Source organism: Phycodurus eques, chromosome 7, assembly GCF_024500275.1.
Source record: "Phycodurus eques isolate BA_2022a chromosome 7, UOR_Pequ_1.1, whole genome shotgun sequence".
In the NCBI taxonomy this organism is placed as follows: domain Eukaryota; kingdom Metazoa; phylum Chordata; class Actinopteri; order Syngnathiformes; family Syngnathidae; genus Phycodurus; species Phycodurus eques.
Genome location: NC_084531.1, coordinates 10,393,080 through 10,415,415, shown reverse-complemented (window position 1 = coordinate 10,415,415; position 22,336 = coordinate 10,393,080). Strand labels below are relative to the sequence as shown.

The 22,336-nt window shown below is 40.5% G+C and overlaps 3 protein-coding genes across 5 annotated transcripts in view; all 3 read left to right on the top strand.

Annotated features, from left to right (window-relative positions):
- oafa (OAF homolog a (Drosophila)) overlaps nucleotides 1–8,934 on the top strand; it is a 28,354-nt gene extending 19,420 nt beyond the window's left edge. Inside the window, exons 2-4 of the mRNA XM_061682536.1 lie at nucleotides 3,129–3,263; nucleotides 3,374–3,554; nucleotides 7,077–8,934. Coding sequence (XP_061538520.1) covers nucleotides 3,129–3,263; nucleotides 3,374–3,554; nucleotides 7,077–7,351 — 591 coding nt within the window. The 3' untranslated portion in view covers nucleotides 7,352–8,934. The remainder of the gene's footprint in view (nucleotides 1–3,128; nucleotides 3,264–3,373; nucleotides 3,555–7,076) is intronic.
- Nucleotides 8,935–10,414: 1,480 nt separating this feature from the next.
- tlcd5a (TLC domain containing 5a) lies at nucleotides 10,415–18,467 on the top strand. 2 transcript variants are annotated; one of them, XM_061681673.1, is made up of 3 exons: nucleotides 10,415–10,623; nucleotides 13,783–13,980; nucleotides 16,026–18,467. In XM_061681673.1, the coding sequence occupies exons 2-3, from the start codon at nucleotides 13,791–13,793 to the stop codon at nucleotides 16,550–16,552; spliced, it is 717 nt and encodes a 238-aa protein (XP_061537657.1). In that variant the 5' UTR covers nucleotides 10,415–10,623; nucleotides 13,783–13,790; the 3' UTR covers nucleotides 16,553–18,467. The 2 variants fall into 2 exon arrangements, with proteins under 2 accessions (XP_061537657.1, XP_061537656.1); XM_061681672.1 differs by having other exon boundaries at nucleotides 13,552–13,980.
- A 2,135-nt stretch (nucleotides 18,468–20,602) lies between these two features.
- The window catches only part of arhgef12a (Rho guanine nucleotide exchange factor (GEF) 12a), a 65,723-nt gene continuing 63,989 nt past the window's right edge, over nucleotides 20,603–22,336 (top strand). For both annotated transcript variants that reach the window (XM_061681534.1, XM_061681533.1), the window contains exon 1: nucleotides 20,603–21,986. In XM_061681534.1, coding sequence (XP_061537518.1) covers nucleotides 21,955–21,986 — 32 coding nt within the window. In that variant the 5' untranslated portion in view covers nucleotides 20,603–21,954. The remainder of the gene's footprint in view (nucleotides 21,987–22,336) is intronic.

The following is a 22,336-nucleotide window of genomic DNA, read 5'->3' as shown; positions in this document are numbered from 1 at the left end:
TTTACCGGATTAAGCCCCTACAACCATGAGAACGACATTAGGTTTGTTTTACTGTTTGGTGTAGTGTCATTAATCCCGGTCCAAAAATGTTAAACTGCTCTTTTTTAAATGTCTCCATTGTTGGTTACATCACAAAAAGTTGCCTTTTCGCACCCTCTTTTCAACCTTATGGCCAAAATTCAAAGAGTGGCTAGTGGAAGTAGACAATCATTATTGTGGACTCATTGTGACACAAGAGATTGTCTGTACACTGTAGTCACTCCAGCAGCGTTCCAGCTACTCACAGTTGGTACAGCTACTTTTTTCCTCTGTAATTACCCAGAGAGCCCTGGGGCACATCCATGTGGCTGACGTGAATGCCTCACCCTTTCTTTTTCTTTCTCAGCTCCACGCACATACACAAACGCGCTTGCAGTGTTGCAGCTCGTGTGTACAATATGGGAGGTCCTGAAGCTGTGGCCACCCTGGATTTAAGGGGAAATGGCGTACTTGCATATATATATATCTGCTGTCATTTTGCACCCTGTTTCAGACAGTCATATTTTCAACTCCTGTGCTCATGAAGTGTTTGTTCTTTTCATTTTAAAGAGGAAATAGCACTAAGTAGAGCAGCCTGTTAGTGCTTGTTTGTCTGACCGCTTTGTTGCGAGCGGCACTTTCTGCAATTCAATTCAATTCAATTCCGCTATAGTCAAGAACGACGCAGTAAATTGAGGTCTGTATTGTGACAAACATAAAAATACATGGGACTGTATAATTTTGTGTGTGTGTCTGAGTTAGGTGTAACGTAATGTTCCTTGAGACAATACTACAATACTTAATGTCATCTATCCATCAATTTTGGATTGCACTTCTCCTCTTTAGGGTCGCGAGTGATCGGGAGCCTATCCCAGCTGACATAAGGCAAGAGGTGCTGCACCCTGGACTGCTCGCCTGCCAATCCCAGTGTACATACTGTAGCTACTGTATTGACAAACATCAATTCACACTCACACTCTCACCTATGGACAATTTAATCTTCAATTAACCTAACATGCATGTTTTTTAAATGTGAGGGAAAGCCAGAGTACCTGCAGATAACCCACACGAGCACAGGGAAAATATGCTAACTCCACAGAGGAAGGCCGGAGCTCAGATTCACACCCTGAACTCAGAACCACGAGGTTTTTCCATAGGCATTTTTTTTTTTTTTTTTAATAGATATATCACAGAGGGCTGTATTTTTGTATTGTTTTTATGTGAATTTTAAACAGACTGGACTGTACTATTTGTCTTTTATGACAGGGAGGACGATTCTATTGTGATTTAAATGTTAAACAGTAAATCAATACTTGCAACAAAAGTGAAAATATGAACAAGTCTGTATTTTGGCAAGCAGGTTTCTTCCTACTTCATGGAGAATGATGTTTAGAATTGATGGCTGGGACTCGATCATCTGCGTCTGGCTGCCGAATGGTTTCATTGTGGCTCAAGCAGCATGAGGGAAAAATAAATTCCTCCATCCATATCTTTATTCGTATTTGCACTTACATTTAATTAGTTTTTGTTCAGCGCATGGAAACCTAAACTATATTTTTTGCACAATTCTGAACACACACAAACACGCAGCGGTAACAAAGCTAAATGATAAGAGCATTATCACTTCCTGTGTTTTCCTTTCCAAGTCACAGAGATGTACGAAGTTAATGTCGCATGAAGCCCCTAAATCAATATTTGCTCAGCAATTTGCTTCTAAAGGGTCGAATAGTGTCATATGATGTTGTTTGCTTTTATTGTGTACCTGTCAGACACACTCGACTGACAAAAATGCTTCACTGAATGAGGAGCATGCAAAGTAGAGTAGTAAGCAGAGCTTTCTGGGGGGTTTTTGCATTCTTTTTATGCTTGCAGGAAGTGGGAGTGCAGCTCATTAAGGTTATCAGGGCGATGTTTATTTGTCCCTCCTTCTTTTGCAGACTAAAAGCTTCTCCTGCAGCCTGTTTGCTTCATATGGGAGTGTGAAAAGTGGAGGAGAGGTGTTTAGGGACAGATTGTCTGTCTCGCTGGAAGAAGGGGAGAGGAGGGAGGTGGGGTGTAATGTCAGACGAATAGGGGGACGGGTCTCCTGTGCTAGCTGGAGCTTCCCATCATCCTTTGCTTGTGCTCTTCGAGAACTCTTTATGGCCTTGGTTTGGCGCCAGATCTTACGTGTACTTGCCAACTGCAACAAGGTTTTTTTTTCTTTTCCCATGGATTCTTCACTATCACTATTTCCTATGTCTACACGGCCAGATGAAACAGGAGGCTTGAATGTTTTTATCATTTACAGCATGGAGGGAATTCAGTCAGGGAATTTATTTGTACAATATGCTTCTATCTGTCTCTTTATCCATCTATACATCTACAGTACTTCCTGGTTCACTGAGGAGGACAATGAGGATTATGTACCATTTTAATTTCAGGGATGGTCTCATGGTATTTTGTAATGCCGTTTGTGTTGTAGAGGAATTACACAAAAATACACACTTTATGTACAGTGGTAACTTAACTCACAAGTGACATGAGGTTTTCGAGATTTGAGCCATTGCTCAACTTTTTGGGGGTCGTTGCAAACAAAGATTTGCACTAAATGGTGGCAGGGAACTTCACAACAAGCAGCAGATCGTGAACGTTCATTCGCAATAGAGGCCAAGTGCTTGCCTCAATCTTTTTATTTCTATTCCCAGTTGAAATTTAAACAAAGAAACAGAATTACATATTGTGTATTGAATCAAACCACATAACTGAAGAAATCCTCTAGCTTAATGCTAACAGACAATGGAAAACGGCAGTCTTTACATTCTGTTTAAATGTTATTAATACTGTATGTTTTTAGAAAGTACAACGCTATATTTTATTAAAAACGCATTACAATAATTTTTGTTGATGTTTCTTGTGGGGCTGGAACAGATGAATGACATTTCCATTTATTTTATTGGGGAAAAATTATTTGAGATCTTGGAATGAGTTTGTGTCATAGGTCAAGGCACCACTGTACAGTATTTTAAATAATATTTGTTCCTGGCTACAGAATTGTGCAAATGAACGGTTTAGAACCTACACTGTTAAATGGAAAGTTGTCATTGGTCATCTCTGGGTTCTCTTGGCAGGAACTAAAGATATTCCGATCACTCATCCTGGGCGAGCTAGAAAGAGGACAGAACCAGTACCAGGCTTTGTGCTTCATCTCCCGCCTCAGCCACAATGAGATCATTCCCAGCGAGTCCATGGCCCGCCTCAGACAGGTACCACGTGGTACCAAAATACAGTATAAGGCACTTTTACATTTTAGACGCTGGTGTGTGTGTGTGTGTGTGTGCGCGCGTACGTGCGTGCGTGCGTATCATCTTCTTAGAAAAACCCTCATGCCATTCGCCTGGCGGAGGAGCGTCGCGGCCTGGAGCACCTGACCATGAGCGCCTCGGTCAACGTGAGCCAGGCCTGGCAGCTGAGCGGCCACATAAACAACATGTGCAGCGAGGCCCACGAGGCCATTTATACCACGGAGGCGGACGTCAAGCACTGGCTGGACAAAGGTCAGTGGTTGCACGTTTCTTTATCTCTGCGACGTTCCCGCTATCCACTGACTCTCTCTATTGGGTTCTGTTCTCACACTCTATCATCTTGGCGCTATCATCTTAATTCTTCTCTTATGATACAACTCCAACACTTATCTTTGAGTTGATGGTACTTTCACTGATGAAGCTGTGTCTTTTATTTTTGCATGTTTACATTCCTAATACAGAGTTGCCAACTGAAAAAAAGTCACTTCTAGAACAATTTTTCTGAATTTCCATTTTAAATTCTAATTTAATCTCATCTAAATTTTGTCAAGAACATTACCTTGCAACAGACATAACCATGACTAAATTATGGCTTCAGTATTTGTCATTTAAATGTCTTTTATTACATCAACCTTGTAATGGAACTCACAGCCTTAATCAAAGTACCAGTATATGAGATTTTGACATTCCTTATTCAAAAATATCTGTCTATGTATTAATTTGCATTTTGCCAGTTCTGTTTTCAACCCTGGTAACAAAATAAGCAATTTTATTAAAGCAGATTAATCAGATCTCAAATGTCAAAATTAAAACTCAGCACTCTATTTTGTAAACAAAATAACATTGCTGATAGATTGAATTGCATAGTTTATGTATGGACAATAGTTTCTATTTTGTGCAATGTAATTCTTGTGTGTGTCTTCTCTTGCATGCTATTTATATAACATATTTATAATTCCTATATCTACAATTACTGCTGAAATGATGCACATTTCCCCATTGTGGGACAAATAAATGTTATGTTACAAATATTTATTAGTAATAACAATATACTTTTTTTTATACTTTTATTTATAAGTAATAACAATATACTTTTAACCTGCCATATACAGTGGCTTACTACTTCATTTCCGGTTCAGATGCGTCATCCTTCGTAGATGCGTTTTATTTTACATTTATACCACTAAACACTTATTAATTGGCCTGTTATTCTGTTGTTCAAATTGGTTACGCTCTGTGAAAACGCCGTTGAGGCCAGACCTACTTGATAAGTGTATTGTACCACCAAATGACTTATTTTGATGTTTTGCGACTGCATGACATGATAGTTTAGCAATGAGCATGGCTTTGACATTGTCATTGCCTATCCACTCCTCGTTTTCCCTTCTTGACACTTTTGTAAGAAGCGTTGTAAGAAGTGTAGCTTATTTGCTACCGTGGAGGTGAAGATCAGTGACTTGCAATGCGTTGACACTGCAGGCAAAGAGAACATTCGCCCCAGCGGTTTGGCAGCCGGGGGGAGGTAATAAAATCGCGTGCACCGAGCAGCTGTTCAATGTGGGTGTAATGTCAGACACTAGATTAAATTATTTTTATTTTATTTTTTTTCCCCTTTCTTTCCCAATATCCGGAACAGTCAGTGTTACAGCCATAACGAGTCAACGCTCACTGATTTCCGTTACAAAATAAAGACGTTCCGTGACACTTGGCAGCGCTGCCTAATACATGTCCTTATTTTATTTTCCATTGGAGGGAGAAAGCAAAAGGATGTGGCGATGTCGAATGAAGCTAAAACTTAGTGGTATGTATTTTAATGGCCTTTTACTCAGACCTAATAACAACTTCCCATAAAAAGTATAAATTTTTTTCATTGAGCACAAGTTTTATGAAGTTTTTTCACATTAACTGTAACGGGTATAAAATGGCAACGCTATAACAAACTGTTTAGCATTTAACATTTGCAACCTCGAAAAAAGGGAGTCTTGGTTAATTCAAATAAAAAAATAACAGCTGTTGATGTCCAATGGAAGCATACATTTTGTGAAGGTTTTTTTTTTTTTTTTTTAATCCCAAGAAACGCGATTATTGTACTTTTTAATTACAGAATTTGAACATACAGGTTTTTCATTGAACGTAATTTAAGTTTTGCGATGGACCTTTTTTTATATTAACTGTAACACAAGTATATAATGAAATCAACTACTATTGTACTGAAAAATGGTTTAAAAAAAAACTAAACTCCATCACAAACATTTGGTAGCCGGTCGGCAGCAAGCTACAGTTGCAGCTAGCATGAGAAGGTAATGTAGCAGTTCTTGTGTTGCATCACTAAGAGATGGACTCAAATGCACAAATTTCAAGGCACCACTGTGCTCTGTTTTCAGCATTTACATTTGCAGATATGTTTGCATATGCAAACAGCCGCTAATATCGAAGAAGACCACACAAAAGCATTCCCTTGTGGATGCTTGTCTCCGCATTGGCACAATGAAGTCCAAACGGTATCAGAGTGAGAAGAATGTGCATGAAAGCAGCACTGTTGTCCCCTTGCAGCAGCGTTATAACGAGGAAACAATGTCAGATGGTCATGGTCTTGCACCATTATCTGTGGAGGCCATCACAGATGCATCTTCTTTGCATTATAAAGCTTCCCCATCTCCCCTCCTTGTTGCTGCTACTTTTAAACACGACTTGTGCAAACTGGCTCACAACTCCCAAATAACCCACTCTTAATTAAATACATAATGTATTGCAGAAGGAAGGATTTTAACTTTAGTGGGGTTCAGGACCTTTTAGGTAATAGTAGTCAGGGTAATTAATGTTTCACTACTGATTCTGCTGGCTATATGGTTAAAGTGACAATTGGAATGTTGATACTGTAACTGTTTACATACTAACTCATTACAAGTTCAACTTTTACAGTGTAGCACTTAACAAAAAATGCTTCTCGACACTTAAAGGCTGCCGTACTCATGCATATTAGGGACCTCAGGATTTGACGTCTAGGTGTCATGTTTGAAATCTGCATTATGAACCACTGATTTGCATCACATAACTACCATTTAAATGTCATTCAAATAAGGGGTCGCGTGCCTGTAATGCCAAGAGAGGAGAGGGTGGCATCGACCTACACACGATTGCAATACATTAGGCTACATGGAGGGCGGAAGTGGCAAGTTTAGACAAAAATAAGTGTATCACTCATCTGCTTACACACAGGTGTACTGTATGTATGCAATTAGAAATATAAAGTAGTTAAGTAATATTGCAAAACACTATATATACTGTCTGTATACAGAAATATAGTATGTATTGGTACGGCTTGGTGGTGACCAGCTGGATCTCTCTTTGTACGGCAGATGTTAACGGCCAATCAAAAATGTAATGATATGTCACATGATCACCATTTCCGGCTACGACGCAAGATCCGGTCATCCCTCAAGCCGTACCAATACAGTATACACGTACATACTGTGTTTTACATTAATACTTGACTGTGGAGAGTCTTTGTAGCGGGAATGCACAAGTGCAGTCAATGAAATGGGGCGAGCATTGCCAAAAGCCTATCAAATATTTGCACTCTCTCCTTCATTTCTCGCCCAGTTCCTGTCTTCATATCGTTATAATATAGCTACAGCGCCCAAGGAAATCCGCTTTTCCCTTGACAGTCGCACCATGTTTTGAAGGAAGTCATCGACTGTAATTGGTTCGTGATTGTTCAGTTCGGTCGGGTCGCTTGGTGTGACGTAGCTTGTAATTCTCCTTTGTTTCCAGGCGTGGATGGCTCCATTTTTGAGGCGCTGCCCCACAATTCTGAGGTGCCCCAATTCCAGGCCTGTCACGCCACCAAGGACTTGTGGCAGCCGTGCCTGTGCATGTACGGCCTGCGCCTGGAGTGGTACCCGTGCCTGCTTAAGTACTGCCGCAGCCGTGACACCACGGGCAAGGGCTCCACCTACAAATGTGGCATCAAGAGTTGCAGCAAGGGCTACCACTTCACTTACTACGTCCCCCAAAAACAGCTATGCCTTTGGGACGAGGAGACCTAGTTTGACGTGTCTCTGGCTGTGCTATTTACAGCAACACTGGGCCGCATTTTATATGATAATGTGTGAAACTGGATCAGGTGGTGCTGTGATGAGTTCCAGATGTTGATGCTGGGAAAAAAATGAGGCCTTTTTTTTGGAACGAGAAGGAAAAAAACAATCACCCTCAACGATAATGTGATTATTGCCTTCACTTTGGAGGGAGACTTGTCACCAGGGATGACACACCAGTGAAAGACGCTCATCAACGAAGGAAAACTTGACTGTGGAGGTGCCTTCGCTACCCTCGGTGAAAAACACTTTGCATACAGCTTCTCAGCAGTCTTGTATTGGCTTTCCCCAAACTGCGGGTCGAAACCCCCAAAGTGGGTCCAGAGTGAATTTTTGGGGGTTTTAATCACACACAAAGTTTTGGACAAACAATTAAGCTTTGTTGGAATAAGTTAATATCTGTTGTATTTGTAACGTTAACTTATCAACAATATGTGATACTATGGCAATACATGTACTTTTGTGGGGGAAACTCAGCTTTAGTCCATATTGGCTGACAAAGAAAATGCTTGTCAATGCTGGATTTATTTATTTTGCTCTCAGAAGGACATTACCGGACTGTCTTTTTTTCAAAAAAACCTTTGTTATAAATAGCTTCTCAAAATGTTGTTGTTTTTGCTCCTCTTTTTCTTTTCTTTTTTGCATCCAAGCAAACTCAACCACGGGTCCTCAAACCACAACAAGAAATATTCAAACTAATTCCGCAACGCTTCCAATTGTGTCTTGTGTTTTCGGTCTTTTAATAGGAGTCCTCTTTTGATGGTTTGACCCCATCATCTTAGGGTGTGCATTCCTGGTACTCACATGCTGCCGCCTTATTGTAAGACTCGTAAGGTTGTCCAAAAGGAGGGTTGTAATGTCTATGTGGGTTAAAAGAGGCTATTCAGAAGGATGTTTTCCAATGTTGGCGCTCTCACTAACTGCATTGTGGCTCTAGAAGCACCTCTCCTACCACCATATGGTCTTTTTATTAATTTTTTTTTTCTAATTATACAAGCTCATGTTTGCGTCCTCTTGCCATACGGTGAAATATTATTTATGCAGCTCAAATCCATGCTCACTTATATTATTCAAAGAGAACTTCTTGAACTTGTGGGACCAAACACAGCAATAACTTTGTTTCAGCCGTATTGCAATATCGTTGATTAACAAAAGAGCCAAACTTTTAAATTTCACTGAGCCAAGTGCCTTAATATTTCTGCCTTTGATACTGTATGCTTATGTAGAACAGGGGTGGGCAACCAACTGCTTGAGCATATGATCCGGCCCTGTCATGCCACTCTAAAATCAGATGCAACCTCAGAGGAACAGTGCGGAAACATTTAATCCGCAAACGCTGACAATATACGTTTGCATCATAATTTTTCATACATTGAGTACGGTGAGTTTTTTAAAGGTTTCCCACCCCTGGTATAACTCAAGTTGAAAAATGTGTTTCTTATTTTTCTATGAAAGAGTTTTTAATATGATGTACGGATTTGCTATATCAGGAGCAAATGAAGCTGTTAGCTAATGTGCCATTAAAAAGTTGCATCATACAAGGACCGTTTTGAAGTTTGTCTTTGCACTGCATTGCTGATTTCCAATGAAAGAAAAAGAAAAAAAACATCATTAGTAGTAGTACTCATCAAAGTCTCTTGAAAGCAACATGTCATGTTTTATTCCCCAACTGATGTCAATATGCCGTTAAGTGTACTTGGAATTGTGCGAGGGGTATGTTTATTATCCATCCGTTCCCTATTGCACTTGTCCTCATTATAGTGTTGCGGGTGAGCTGGAACTTTTGGTGAGAGGTGGAGCATCCTGAAGTGGTCGCAAGCAAAAAGCATGTAGACAAACTCCATGTTGACAAAGTCACACTCATATTAACGCCTATGGGCGATTTAGGGTCTTCGATGAACCCAACATGTTTTGAAATGAGGGAGGAAGCTGGAGTACGTGGAGAAAACCCACACGAACACGAGAACATGCCAACTCCACAATTAGGAACCTCAGAACTGTGAAGCAGTCATGGCAGCCACCATGCTACTGAAATAAATCATTTTTATTATTATCAATAACAATAAGAAGAACCCTAATGAGGAAAAGCGGCAAAGAAGATGAATGAATAAAAGTAGTGCATCAGATTCTCTTTTTGAGAGATCTATGAGGGAAAATGACAACACTGATATAAATGCATTTACATGTTACGTTGTGCAGTTAATATGTAATATATTTACCTGTTCCAAGCAGATAGAGAGGTCAAAATGGCTGTATGGCTAGATGAATGACAGATACTTTGTTCGTCCCGTGATGGAAATTAGATACAACGCTGGCAATATTTACAAATTTACAATGGTGTACATAATAAAGAACATCCATCCATCCATTTTGCAAACCGCTTATCCTCACTCGGGTCGAGGGCGTGCTGGAGTCTAACCCAGCCGACTCTGGGCGAGAGGTGGTGTACACCCTGAACTGGTCACCAGCCAAGGATGTGCCAGGAAACCGGAGTACTTGGAGAAAACCCACGCAGGCACGGGAAGAACATGCAAAGGCCACACAGGCGAGGCCGGATTTGAACCCTTGTCGTCAGAACTGTGAGGCACAGAGAAGGTCATAGTTGAGCAATGAGTATAAATTGAGAGGCACGAATATCGATGGTATAAACAGTGTCTAATGTGAATGATATTCATTTTACATATTTAGTACAGTATGTGTACATATGTGTATATGCATACTGTATGTGTGTATACACTGTATATGTATTATTTTTGCCTTAAAATATATCAATACCTATGTATTACGTATAACCATAAACAAATTTAAAAAAAAAATTTCACTTACCGGATAAATAAAATATCTTTCTTATTTCTAATATCTTTCTATCCATCCGGTGTCAGTTTGGAACACAATTTGTGTGTAATGCCAGGGCCTGACCTCGGAGTGTCGCTGAAGGACAAAAGCTAAAGCATCCATCCATTGCAGAGTAGGGTGAAGAAGTAGAAACACTACCGTCTTGTATTGCAAAAAAAAAACAAATAACACGCGAAATGATGCGAGATAAAATGTAGTTTAGGATAACGCAAGTAATGGTGTCGTTTACCTGGTGAGCGTCTAACGTGAGGCGAACGAAGCATGAAGAGCAAATGGAGCACAACAGTTAGCGACGACTGCAAGCTAACGTTTATGATACATAGACATTAGATATCTGATGTCACTTCATCCCCATGTGCGCCATTAAGGTAATAATAGTTTTGTTTTTACCGGCTGACAATGTGTGGGAATGGGCAGTGCGGTTTGTTAGCATGTTAGCTTGCCCCGGCTAACGAGGCAGCATCCCATTCAACCATGTGTTGCTGTAACGTCCACATTAAACAAAGGAATTTATATTGTCGGTTCACCTTTTTAGCGGGATGAGTTACGCGAGTTCATTAACTGGTTGCCTTAAAACGCCTCAAATAGTCACCACATGGCAGTGTGTAATTAGAAAACAGTTGATTGTCATGTGTGATGTGATATACGCTTAACAGACACCGCATTAGGTACACCAGCGCAGTGTTTTTATTTATTTAAAAATACGGCTCGAGAAAGGAAAATTGAATCCACTGCGAACGTATCAGTGTCTCTGATGTTGCTATTTATAGATATATATTTGAATAAAATGTGTTCTATTCTATACTACTGACAACGTAACTCCTAAATTCCAAATGCAAATATTGTTGTTTAGAGCATTGGTTCTCAGTTGTTTTCGCCCTGGGACCCACATTTTTCTATTGGAGCAAAGTTGCGACGCACTTTTCCAGAAGTCAGGAACAATAAAGAACACGTTTTGTTCAAAAATAGCCTTTGACAACATATGAATATAATTTTTAAAACGTAACTACTCATACTTACATGTTTTGAAATGCCTTTTAGAGCACCTCATTGAGAAACTGAGGATGAACAACTGCATGTACCAAAACTTACAGCTTGGTACTGATCTTTTCAGGAAAGTGCAACATTAATGGTTTATTTTCTTTTTAGAAAATGAAGGCTGCAGACCAAAGCAACTGTAACAGTTTTAACAGTCTGAATTGTTATACTATAAATGTTTTTCTACCTGTCCATGACCTACTTTGGGTCCCATCCCACCAGTTGAGAATCACTGATTGAGAGCATTTATTTGCAGAAAATGAAAAATGGTCAATATAGCAAAAATGTCCATGAAATGATGAAAAGGTGCATGCAATCCTATTGGTTTGATCAGGATTATGCCCAAACATGCTTTGCCCAACTATATTTCAAACCCTTTTATGCATAGTAGTCATTACGGTGGACCTCTGTCAAAGTTGCACATTAGTCACAACAGTCAGTGGATCCCAAAAGTTCTCAAAATTAAGATGACTAGTGGGTTCCGGTGGATGGGATGACTCCGTGTGAGGTGGTGGGTGGGGTGGGGTGGTTGGATGGGGGGTGGCATTGGGTCCCTGAGGCCCCTGCTGGGTGGCTGGATTTCGGGGCGCCTCGTGGGGCCGGCGGACCGCCCTGGGTCCCTCGGTGTGGGACGTGTCCCGTCTGCCGGGCTGCTCTCGGGTGGACCCCTGGGCCTGATCGCGCCCCTCAATTGATTGGCTGGGATGCGCAGCGCTCTGCTAAGTGCAGTGTGAAAAGGCCTTTAGGGTTCCAAAACAGCTTGCCAAAAACTGTGTTCCTCTATTTTCCTGAGTCTCGATGTCAAAAATGCGCAGCCTTCTTCAGATTGTCATCACATACACTGCATACTGGTCAGCTGTTGTAGTTGCAAACTAACGTCCTTCAAAACTAAAATGGCTGACCAGTGGGTGGCAGTTGGATGACTCCATTTGGGTTTATTGTAGTGAATGATGCACAACTTGAACATCAAGACTCACTCTTACACCACTCACTAAAATTTTTCAGGGCTGCTCTCAGGTGGACTCCTGGGCCCGCCCCACCTCATGATTGATTGGGTGGGGTCGTCAGCCTCCCCGGTGCAGGCACAGCAATTACAGGACACTTCTGTCAGTCATTGTGCATGCAAAACGGTGTCAATTCACTATTGTTTCCACAGACACACAACCCCTGGGACTTATTCGCTGGGTGTGGGGCCACGCACTTATTGCTACAAATAACTCATGAATAGGCAAATTGATTGACTATCCCCTCACTTACATGCTCGTCTCTATAGATGTTTAGAATTTATACAGCCGCTCCCCCCACACTTCAGTTGTACAGCCGGGTTCACGACCCATGTCCTGCATGCTTCCCCTCCTGTCCTTGTCCTGTCCTTCCCTCACAGAGTGTAGCACTGCTGCTCCATACAACACATATCTAATGTGTCATTGTTCTAGAGATATAATGATTTACTTTCCTCATCTTGTTTATGGTCACTGATGGTGTTGTGGTACATTCGCCTGACTTTGGTGCGGGCAGCATGGGTTCAGTTCCCACTCAGTGATGGTGTGCATGTGAGAATGTGCCCTGTGACTGACTGGCGACCAGTTCAGGGTGTAGTCCGCCTTTCGCCTGAAGTCAGCTAGGATAGGCTCCAGTGATAAGCGGTGTTGAAAATGGATGGATGCATCTTGTTTATGGTTAGTGCTTTGTCTTTTGTTGTATTCTTTTCTCACTCCCCTCTAGAAACCTTGTTCTGTTCGACTCTGATTCTCAATAGATATCCATCAAAATACTAAGAAACCACAGCGGTAGCGTAAAAAGTCCACGGTGACACAGTAAAACTGTTCCGGCATCAAAGGGATACAGATCCTCCTTTCTGCTTGACCTAACAGCCGAACAGGAGCAAAAAAAAAAAAACCTCACTTTTTTCTTTCTTTTCTTTTTTTTATTTATTGTGGGGGAACCTATCCCGAAAATGGTTATTGGTGGTTTATCCCCGCTTATCAAAGAATTCTGGCATTTAAATTTAAATGCAATTATAATTGGTGTCAATTATCCGCAGATTTTCGCTTATCGTGGTCCGCCCCAGTCCCTATCCCCTGTGAATAGCGGGGGTCCACTGTAATTCACATTCATTACCAGTGAAAGTTTCCAACTTTGAAAATTCCTGGAATTTTGAAATTACTGTGTTATTCCCACCAATAACAGACATTTCCAAATTTGTTGACGAGTTGCTCAAGATCTGAACGTCTAAGACCCAGTCATCTCTCATCTAGTTTTGCATTCTGCAAGGAGAGAGTGTGCCGCCCATGGAGCGAGGGCTGGTCCGTCCAGCTGCATGGTACAAACGTCACAGCCAGCGGAGAGACGTCCCCTCACCCCACTGGACCCTCAAGAGCCTGCTTGTGCTATTCTTTCACAAGCAAAGGCTAATTGTTGGAGAGAGAATATCACAGTGCTTCTACTGTAAGCGATCTCAATGAGCAGGATGTTGTTGTTGTCTTCAGAGGAGAACATGGTTGTGCTCGGCGCCCTCCTGAGCCTCGCCGGCTGGGCGTCGCTCTACTTTGCCCTGTGTCATGTCAACGGCCGCCGCAGCTGCGAATGGAATTGTCGCCTCGTCACCCTGCTGCATGGCATCCTGGCTGTCTCCATCACGGCCTACATCGGTTATGTGGATGGACCCTGGCCCTTCACTTATCCAGGTAGGAGTAATATTGTAGATCAGTGGTTTTCAGACTTTTTACACCAAGTACCACCGCAAAAATACCTCTCTCCAAGTACAGTGGTGCCTTGAGATACGAGTGTCCCGACTTTAGATACGAGCCGTTGTTCGGCCGATATTTTTCCTTTGACCTGCGAGCAAAAATTTGAGACACGAGCACTCTATGGTGGTATTAAACTATCAAGTTAAATTGGCTGGGGGGGTGACTTTACTACGTACACGCACCAACTCATGGTTTGATAATGACATAGTTCCATCAATCAACAATAAACAACAATAAATGTGAAATAAGCATAAATGCATCCATCCATTTTCTTAACTGCTTATCCTCACTAGGGTCACGGGCTGCTGGATCCTATCCCAGCTTTCTTCGGGCGGGAGGCTTGGTACACCCTGAACCAGTCGCCAGCCAATCGCAGGGCACATAGAAACAAACAAGACACAGAAAACCATTTGCTTCCAGCTCCACAACGGAGGACTAAGCCATAGCTCTGCGTCCTAAAACGCAAACTGATCGTACTTTATGGATCCGTGCTAACCTTTGTGCGTCTCAGACGTAGGGCGCACATCAAACGAGGTCCCTGTTAATATAATAAATCTTTATAAAACAAGATAACCTTTATTAGTCCACAAGGTGGAAATTTGCATCATTTCAGCAGCAATAGTGGATACAGGAAATATAAAAAGAGCATGCAAGAGAAGACAGTTGGCTGCAAATCCGTCTGGCATTACAAGGTTGATGCAATAAATACTTTGAAATAACAAATCTTGAAGCCATACTTTATTAACAATTATAGAGGAAGAATTATGTTGTGAAATTGAACAGTATGCAAATTTTCTTTTTTATCCTATTACATAATATATTCATGCAGTAACTGTCCTGCTGTAATGTTCTTGACATACTTTTTTAAAATATGGAAATTCAGACAAATTGTTCTGGAAGTGTATTTCTATAGGTTGGCAGCTCTGCAGTCATAGCTATAAGTGTAATTTTACTCATCACTGGCATAGTTTTCGAAATTAATAATTGGCGAATTTGATTTATTTTCATATTTTAATTAATGTAAAGCACTTTGTGTTGCATTTTTCTATGAAAAGCACAAATAAAGTTTGATTGATTGATTTCTAATTTATTTTGATGTTTCGGCTCTCGGTTTTCGGCCCTGGGTTCCTCAGTTTTGGTTTTCGGTTTCCGTCAAGAATTTTCATTTCAGTGCATCACTCGTTGCCACTCCCAGTGGAAGTTTGTCAAACTAAACATAAGAAAAGTGAAATACATGTTGTGTATTTAACAAAACTACATAACTTTGCCTTACTGAAGTCCACTATCTTTTTCCTAACACAATAAAAAACGGCACAGACGGGCTAATAGCATCGGTGTTACGTGTTATAATTTAAGCAACGGCTATTTGAACACAAACGCTGGAGCAACACATGTAGACAGATAATACAACAATACTTACAGGCATCTTTTTCTGTATCCTCTGCGAGAAACAAATAATATTACTGCAGGAGCTGCAATGTCTCCATGTATATCTGTATGTCTGTATTATACTACTGTAATGCCCCCAGGTGATCAAGGCACATCCACCAGAAGGAGCAACACAATGTCCATTGAATTGTGGCAAAAACTGTTTAATTCTTTTTAATATTTTTTAATTATGCAATTGTGGTATGTTTGTATGAAGTACAATATTAAATGGTTCTTGTTTTTCGGGGAGGCTGGCAATTCAGTGCATTGCATTTAATCTTTAAGAACTGTTCTAAACATTTATGCAGGTATGATTTTTTTTTAAATAAAAAAATTATGTGCAATATATTTTATTTGAATAAGTATTTAAGTATATTTTTTAAAATGTTCCTGTTCCCTGAGATTGACTGGCGACCAGTCGAGGGTGTAGTCTGCCTTTTGCATGAAGTCAGCTATGATAGGATCCAGCTCACTTGCAACCCTGTACAGAAGAAGCAGTATGGAGAATAAATGGAAGGAATTCACAAATGTGAAAACTTCTGTTTTTGTATAAGGTACAAAGAACACACCTCTGCAGATAAGCGCCATGCTGCTGAGCCTGGGCTACTTTGTCTTTGACATGGCCTGGTGCGTCTACTTCCGTACCGAGGGAGCCGTCATGCTGGCCCACCACACCATGACCATCCTGGGAATCCTGCTCACTCTCTGGCTGGGGGAGTCCGGGATCGAGGGCTGTGCCGTCCTCTTCGGCAGCGAGATCACCAACCCTCTGCTTCAGGCTCGCTGGTTTCTCAAGCAAACGGGACGCTATGGCACGCCCCTCGCGTACACTGTGGACGCGCTGTTCGTGCTGCTTTTTGTGCTGATGCGGATCTTTGTGGGAGGCACAATGCTGTACTGTGAGCTGATCTCGCCGAGGCCCAGATTCTTCATCAAGTGCGGAGGCGTGGCCATGTACGCGCTATCCTGGGTGTTCATGGTGGACATTGTTCGCTTCACCGTCCGCAAGAGCAAGAATTGGCACAAGCAGCAGAGGGAACGAAAAGAGGCTGCTAATGGTCACAAAGGAAAGAAGGACTGAATGCTGACCACAGAGACAACTTCAATGTAATTGAGATGAATATGTCCTCTGGGGAGTAAGAAAGGGGGAAAAAAACACTTTAGGATGTTGTTTGGTTGTTGTGTAAAAGGTACAGGCCAAACATTACAGAGTTGGTTGACAGTATGTGGTTGGAAACCAAAGCACTAACAGATGTTGCACTTGGTTACAGTAACTGAGCAAAAAAAAACAAAAAAGTGACTCCCATAGCAGCTACTGTTTGTGTACAAGATCATGTAATGGAGCACAATTTTTGTGTGAGTCATTACAACCAAAACATAATGCTGTTCACTTGAAGCACCAAAGTTTGGTGTTCAACCAAAGTCTCTGCTACAAAAATCCATCAAAAGTTCGTATATCTTTGTTTTATCACCATACTGGGTAATGACTAGTATGAAATTGACAAAGAGAACCTGCTAACAGTCTCTTATGTCTGTCAGGCACCTTCCAAAAGTGAGCATTTTTACTTTAGTTTTTTTTATACAGTGGTTAACTTCTTTTAAGTTATTTTTACACTTTAATGACACTTTGTTGTGTCAGAATGTTTTGACAAGGGAACAGATTGAGTCTACTTAATTAGGAAAAACAATGGGTAGCACAATCTATAATCAAGTGGCAGGTCTGCCTCACACTTGGGAGGTTCGGGTTTAAAAGCTGAGTGTTGGTCTTTCTGCATGTTCTCCCTGTGTTTGCGTGGGTTTTCACCTGGTACTTCCTCCCACACAAAAACAAAAAAACATGCGCATCATTGGGGAAGAGGAGTCAAAAACCTACCAGAACTGAACAACTGAACTTTAATTGGGGTTAACGAGAGGCACATCAAATGGTGGCAGGTGTGTGCTGACTCCCATTTAACATGTTTATTTTAATGTTATTGGTTAATTTTTAACAGTCACATACAAGTTATAAGGTGTGCACACTTATGTAACCACATGATCTCAGATTTTCTACTACTTCTATTGGAAATTAAAACATTTTTTAGTTGTACATCTTATAGGGCACAACGGTGGAAAAGGGCTTTATTTATTTATCGCTTTTTGATATCACAAACACCTGCCATTTGAACATCGGTGTTTAGGCTTTTTTTTTTTTTTTTTTATCCACTGTTGGCATGAATGGTTGCAACGATGAGAACAAGACCTATAGAAAATGAATGGTAGAGGGGAAATGTTTTTAAATTAGACTAACTGGGAACTCTGTAACAGTGAATGTATAGGTCTATCTTCGGCGCTTCCACTGTAAATTAAGAAGAAGAAAAAAACAATGTTGCTCTTGGTTACAGTGAACACAGCAAAAAGTGTCTACAAATGGTAGGCACTGTTTGTTTACAACTTGTAATCATCTCAATCCATATGTGAGTCATTTTTAAAACGTATATATATTTTTTTATTGTATGACACTGTGAACAGATGTTGAGGTCTTTCTCAGGGAGAAAGTTTAACTGATTTAGCTTTTAATCATTCTTCTAAGCTTTTGTCTTAATTCATTTTTGTCCTTTTGCTCTGTATTCTCTTATGCAATGGGATACTTTCCATTATGGTAAAACCATATTCTGACTTTTATCATTGGGTTAAAGACATTTTTGATTAAAGGTACTGTACTTGAGGATGGTGAAGCTGTTTGTTATATGGTGTACCTAAAGTTGTGTATGGTGAATGTATGTAAATCTGTTGTCTTATACCTAATTTTAGTGAATTTTAATTGGTGCAGTAACATGCTAAAACACCTGTCCTTTCATTGGTTTCAGCACAAGTCTGTTTACCCAGCTGCCATTATACCAAATGCCAGGTGAGCAGCATTGTGAATCAAGCAAAAAGTTTAACTGGTTTGTGCCTTCCTTTTAGGAGTGTATTGTCATTTTTGATTCTCTTCTGTAAATCTCACAGCATCATTAAAGATTTAGATTTCCTGAATGAATACAAAACTAGTGACTTGTTTACAGAGCTTAAATGTAAATTGTGGTTGTGTTAAACTTTGCTTTATTGCTTAAACTAAGCAATTACAAACCCCAATTCCAATAACAGTGTCTGAATACAATGATTTGCAAATCATTTTAATCATTGCATACACTACAAAGACAGGATATTGAATGTTCAAATTGATAAACTTAGGTTTTTATTTATTATTTTACAAATAGTCACACATTTTGAATTTGATACCTGCAACACGATCCAAAAAAGCTGGCACAGATGCATGCTTACCGTTGTGTTACATCACCTCTCCTTTTAACAACAATCAACGTTTGGGAACTGAGGACACTAATTGTTAACGCTTTGTAGGTGGAATTCTTGCTTGATGTACAACTTCAGTTGCTCAACAGTCCGGGGTCTCTGTTGTCATATTTTACGCTTCATAATGTGCCACACGTTTTCAATGGGAGACAGGTTTGGACTGCTGGAAGGCCAGTCTAGTACTCTATTCTTTTACTACAAAGCCATGCTGTTTGTAACACGTGCAGAATGTGGCTTGGCATTGTCTTGCTGAAATAAGCAGGGATGTCTCTGAAAAAGGATTTGCTTGGATGGCAGCATATGTTCCTCCAAAACCTGTATGTACCTCAGCATTAAATGTGCCTTCACAAATGTAGAAGTTATCCATGCCATGGGCACTAACACACCCCAATAGCATCACAGATGCTGGCTTTTGAACTTTGCCCTGACAACTGGATGGTCCTTTTCCTCTTTGGCCCGAAGGACACAAAGTCCATGAGTTCCAAAAACAATTTGAAATGTGGAGTCGCCACACCACAGCACACTTTTCTTTTCCACTTTGCATCAGGCCATCTCAGATGATATATGGCTTTTGCTTTGCATGTTAGTTTTATCTTGCATTTGTAGATGTAGCAACAAACAGTGTTAACTGGCAATAGTTTTCTGAACTGTTCCTGAGCCCATGTGGCAATATCCTTTACACACTGATGTCAGTTTTTAATGCAGTGCCACCTGAAGGATCGGAGGTCATGGGCATTCAATGTTGGTTTTCGGCCTTGCTGCATACATGCAGATTTTCATCTGTGTAATGTTCCAGACAGGTGTTTGTTACACATTTCTCAAATTTCCCATTCTTTTCTTGCCTCTGACCCAGCTTTTTTGGAAGGTGTTGCAGGTATTAAATTCAAAATGAGAAGGATATTTGCAAAACAAACAAAACAAAAAAACTAACATTCATCAGTTTGAACATTAAATATCTTGTCTTTGTCCCGTATTCAATTGAATGTGAGTTGTAAATGATTTACAAATCTAATTATTTTTGCTTTCATTTACGTTTTACACAACGTCCCAATTTCATTGGAATTGGAATTCATTCACTGGAATTCATCGGTGGTGGAAGTTTCGTTTAAGTCCGCTAGATGGTGATAGAGTTTAACATGAATGTTCTGTTGAGTCACGTGGATCCTGCACGATAGTTGTACATTGATTCCTTTTTTCATATACAAAGTGCAACGCTCCAAAGACGTTTTTTTTTTTAGTAGTTGGTGAAGCGTCACATCAAAGTGTTTGATCAAATAAAAATACAGTTTTCACGACTGGAGAGTAAAAACGATCAAATGGTTTCAGAACTGAGACGTAAATAATTCAATACCCATACAACAGAATATTCAGAATATTTAATTTGGATAAGGGGAGGTTAAAATGCTTGCTTTAGTGTTTTAACAGTGAGACGTCAGCTTTAGATTGTACTGCAATTGCCAGAAATGGTCAAATACAGTATCAAACGTTACAATGTACTCACCAGCAACAATATTTAATAGAAATGACAAAAATGCTTAAAATAAATAAATAAATACAGCTCTTTGATTGGGTGTCATTAGCTTGACTAAGTGTACTTTATGATATGACTGGTGATGAATGAGAAGTTGAAACTTCATTTAAAATAAATATATACAGTAAATGTTTTCGATTTATGTATTGGATTTTATTTTACATTTTAAATTAATTTAAATGCGAATAATAGTTTTTACTTTTTTTGTGTACGTGTAGTCGACTCGACCCCTCCTGTCTGGCTTCCATTTACGTGTCAGTCACACGTCATTAAACATCAAAATTTGGCTTGTATACGTAGTGTATCATGTATGCCTGTGATTTAATGACAAATGAAATAGTGATGCAGCTATTCCTTTTAACTTTGTCCGCATATGTTTCGGTTTTTTAGTGCATTTCGGAAGCCGGGATGCTGTTGGAGTTTTCCCCATCTCCCGGCGGAAGTGGTTGCTAGAAGTTTGGTATTGCGGCGGCTAGCAAGCTAGGGCGTTGTTAGCGGCACGCACAATTTTTTTAATTTTTTTTTTACTCTCGTACAAATGACGCCGAGCATTGGGAGAAAACGTCTCGAGCGTCCCTGAAAGTTTTAACGCCTCTACGGGGTTATAGTTCACCAATAGTAGCTCGCGGGAGAGTGCTTGTTACTTTCTGTCCCGTTAGCTTGGCTACCTAGCCTAGCCTAGCCTGCTTTTGCATCCACGGGAAGGAATTGTGCGGAGAGACTGAGTGACTCCGTTCTGCTAACATGGAGTCAAGGAGCGTCGAGCGGTGCTAACACACACACACTTTGCCCGGATTCTCTTCTCGCCCCTGGAGGAGACTTTTTTTGTTTGTTTTCTTCAAAGGACGTGGACGTAGAAAAAAAAAGCCACTGGACATTTAAATAGTATTTTTTTTCTCGTCGGGATTCGGACTTTGCTTAGTTTGCAGTATAAACAAGGGCACACGACAAAGTTTTTTTTTCTTTCTTCCCACCCAATAGAGCTCATCTGTTTTGTTAGCTTGAAGCTAGCAAGACTGAACTCTCCTTTCCTTTGAGGATTCTCTCAATCAAGCTTCTAGATCATATACACAGTTTTTATATATTTTTTTTTCGTTGTGCTCGTTTGTTTTAAACATTACGGTATCGAACGACTCTGACTCTGCATGGTAACGGCAGAATCGGGCAGGAGATACCAAACCGCAAACTGCCGACTGCAGGAATCCGTAGGATCTCCCAGGGACGTTTAGTCCCCATTCGAGCCGAGCAGGGGTGGTGGCAGACTGACTGCACCGCCACACTATCCGTAACGTTGGATTATCCGAAAACTGGGATGTGAATGCGAGGGTTACACGCATGCAATTTGGGCCAGCAGTGTTATTTATCACCGATACCCAGGCCCTGATTAATTTTTAGGGTCTGCACCATTTTAATCCATTTTGCGGTGACCCAACTCGCCAATACATTGAGGATATTTGCCGTCGGAATCTCTGCTCGCATCTTCCTTTTATATTTATTGAATATTTTTTTTGAAAAGGCCATTTGTCACGAATGCCAGAGAAGGACGCTCCACTAAATCACCTCGTCACACTGGAAAATGTTAATCGGATATAATTCCCTGCAAATCTAGAACCGGAAGCCCAATGAGTGACACACAGTCCAGCTTCACTGACAGGTACAGTATACAACTCATTATGCTCTACATTGTGCTATTAGGTAAAGTCTAACCTCCACAGTTGACCAGAATATGTTCGTTGACCCTGGCCTCAGACTTGGTACGACTTCATTGAGAATATTTGAAATGATTAGTACCAGTTGTCAAAAGTGATGCCATCTATTATATGGTGTCATATTTGATTATAAATTGTACAGTAGATGCAATGTTTTAAGTTTTCAGTTACTTGTTAACATTCTCAACTGTCATACAAGTGTAAAAATAACTTACTCTTCACATTAACACGAAACATGGTAAGCTTAAGGTGCAGTGTTGTTATTGACTTAGCTATATTTTATTGAACAGTCAGC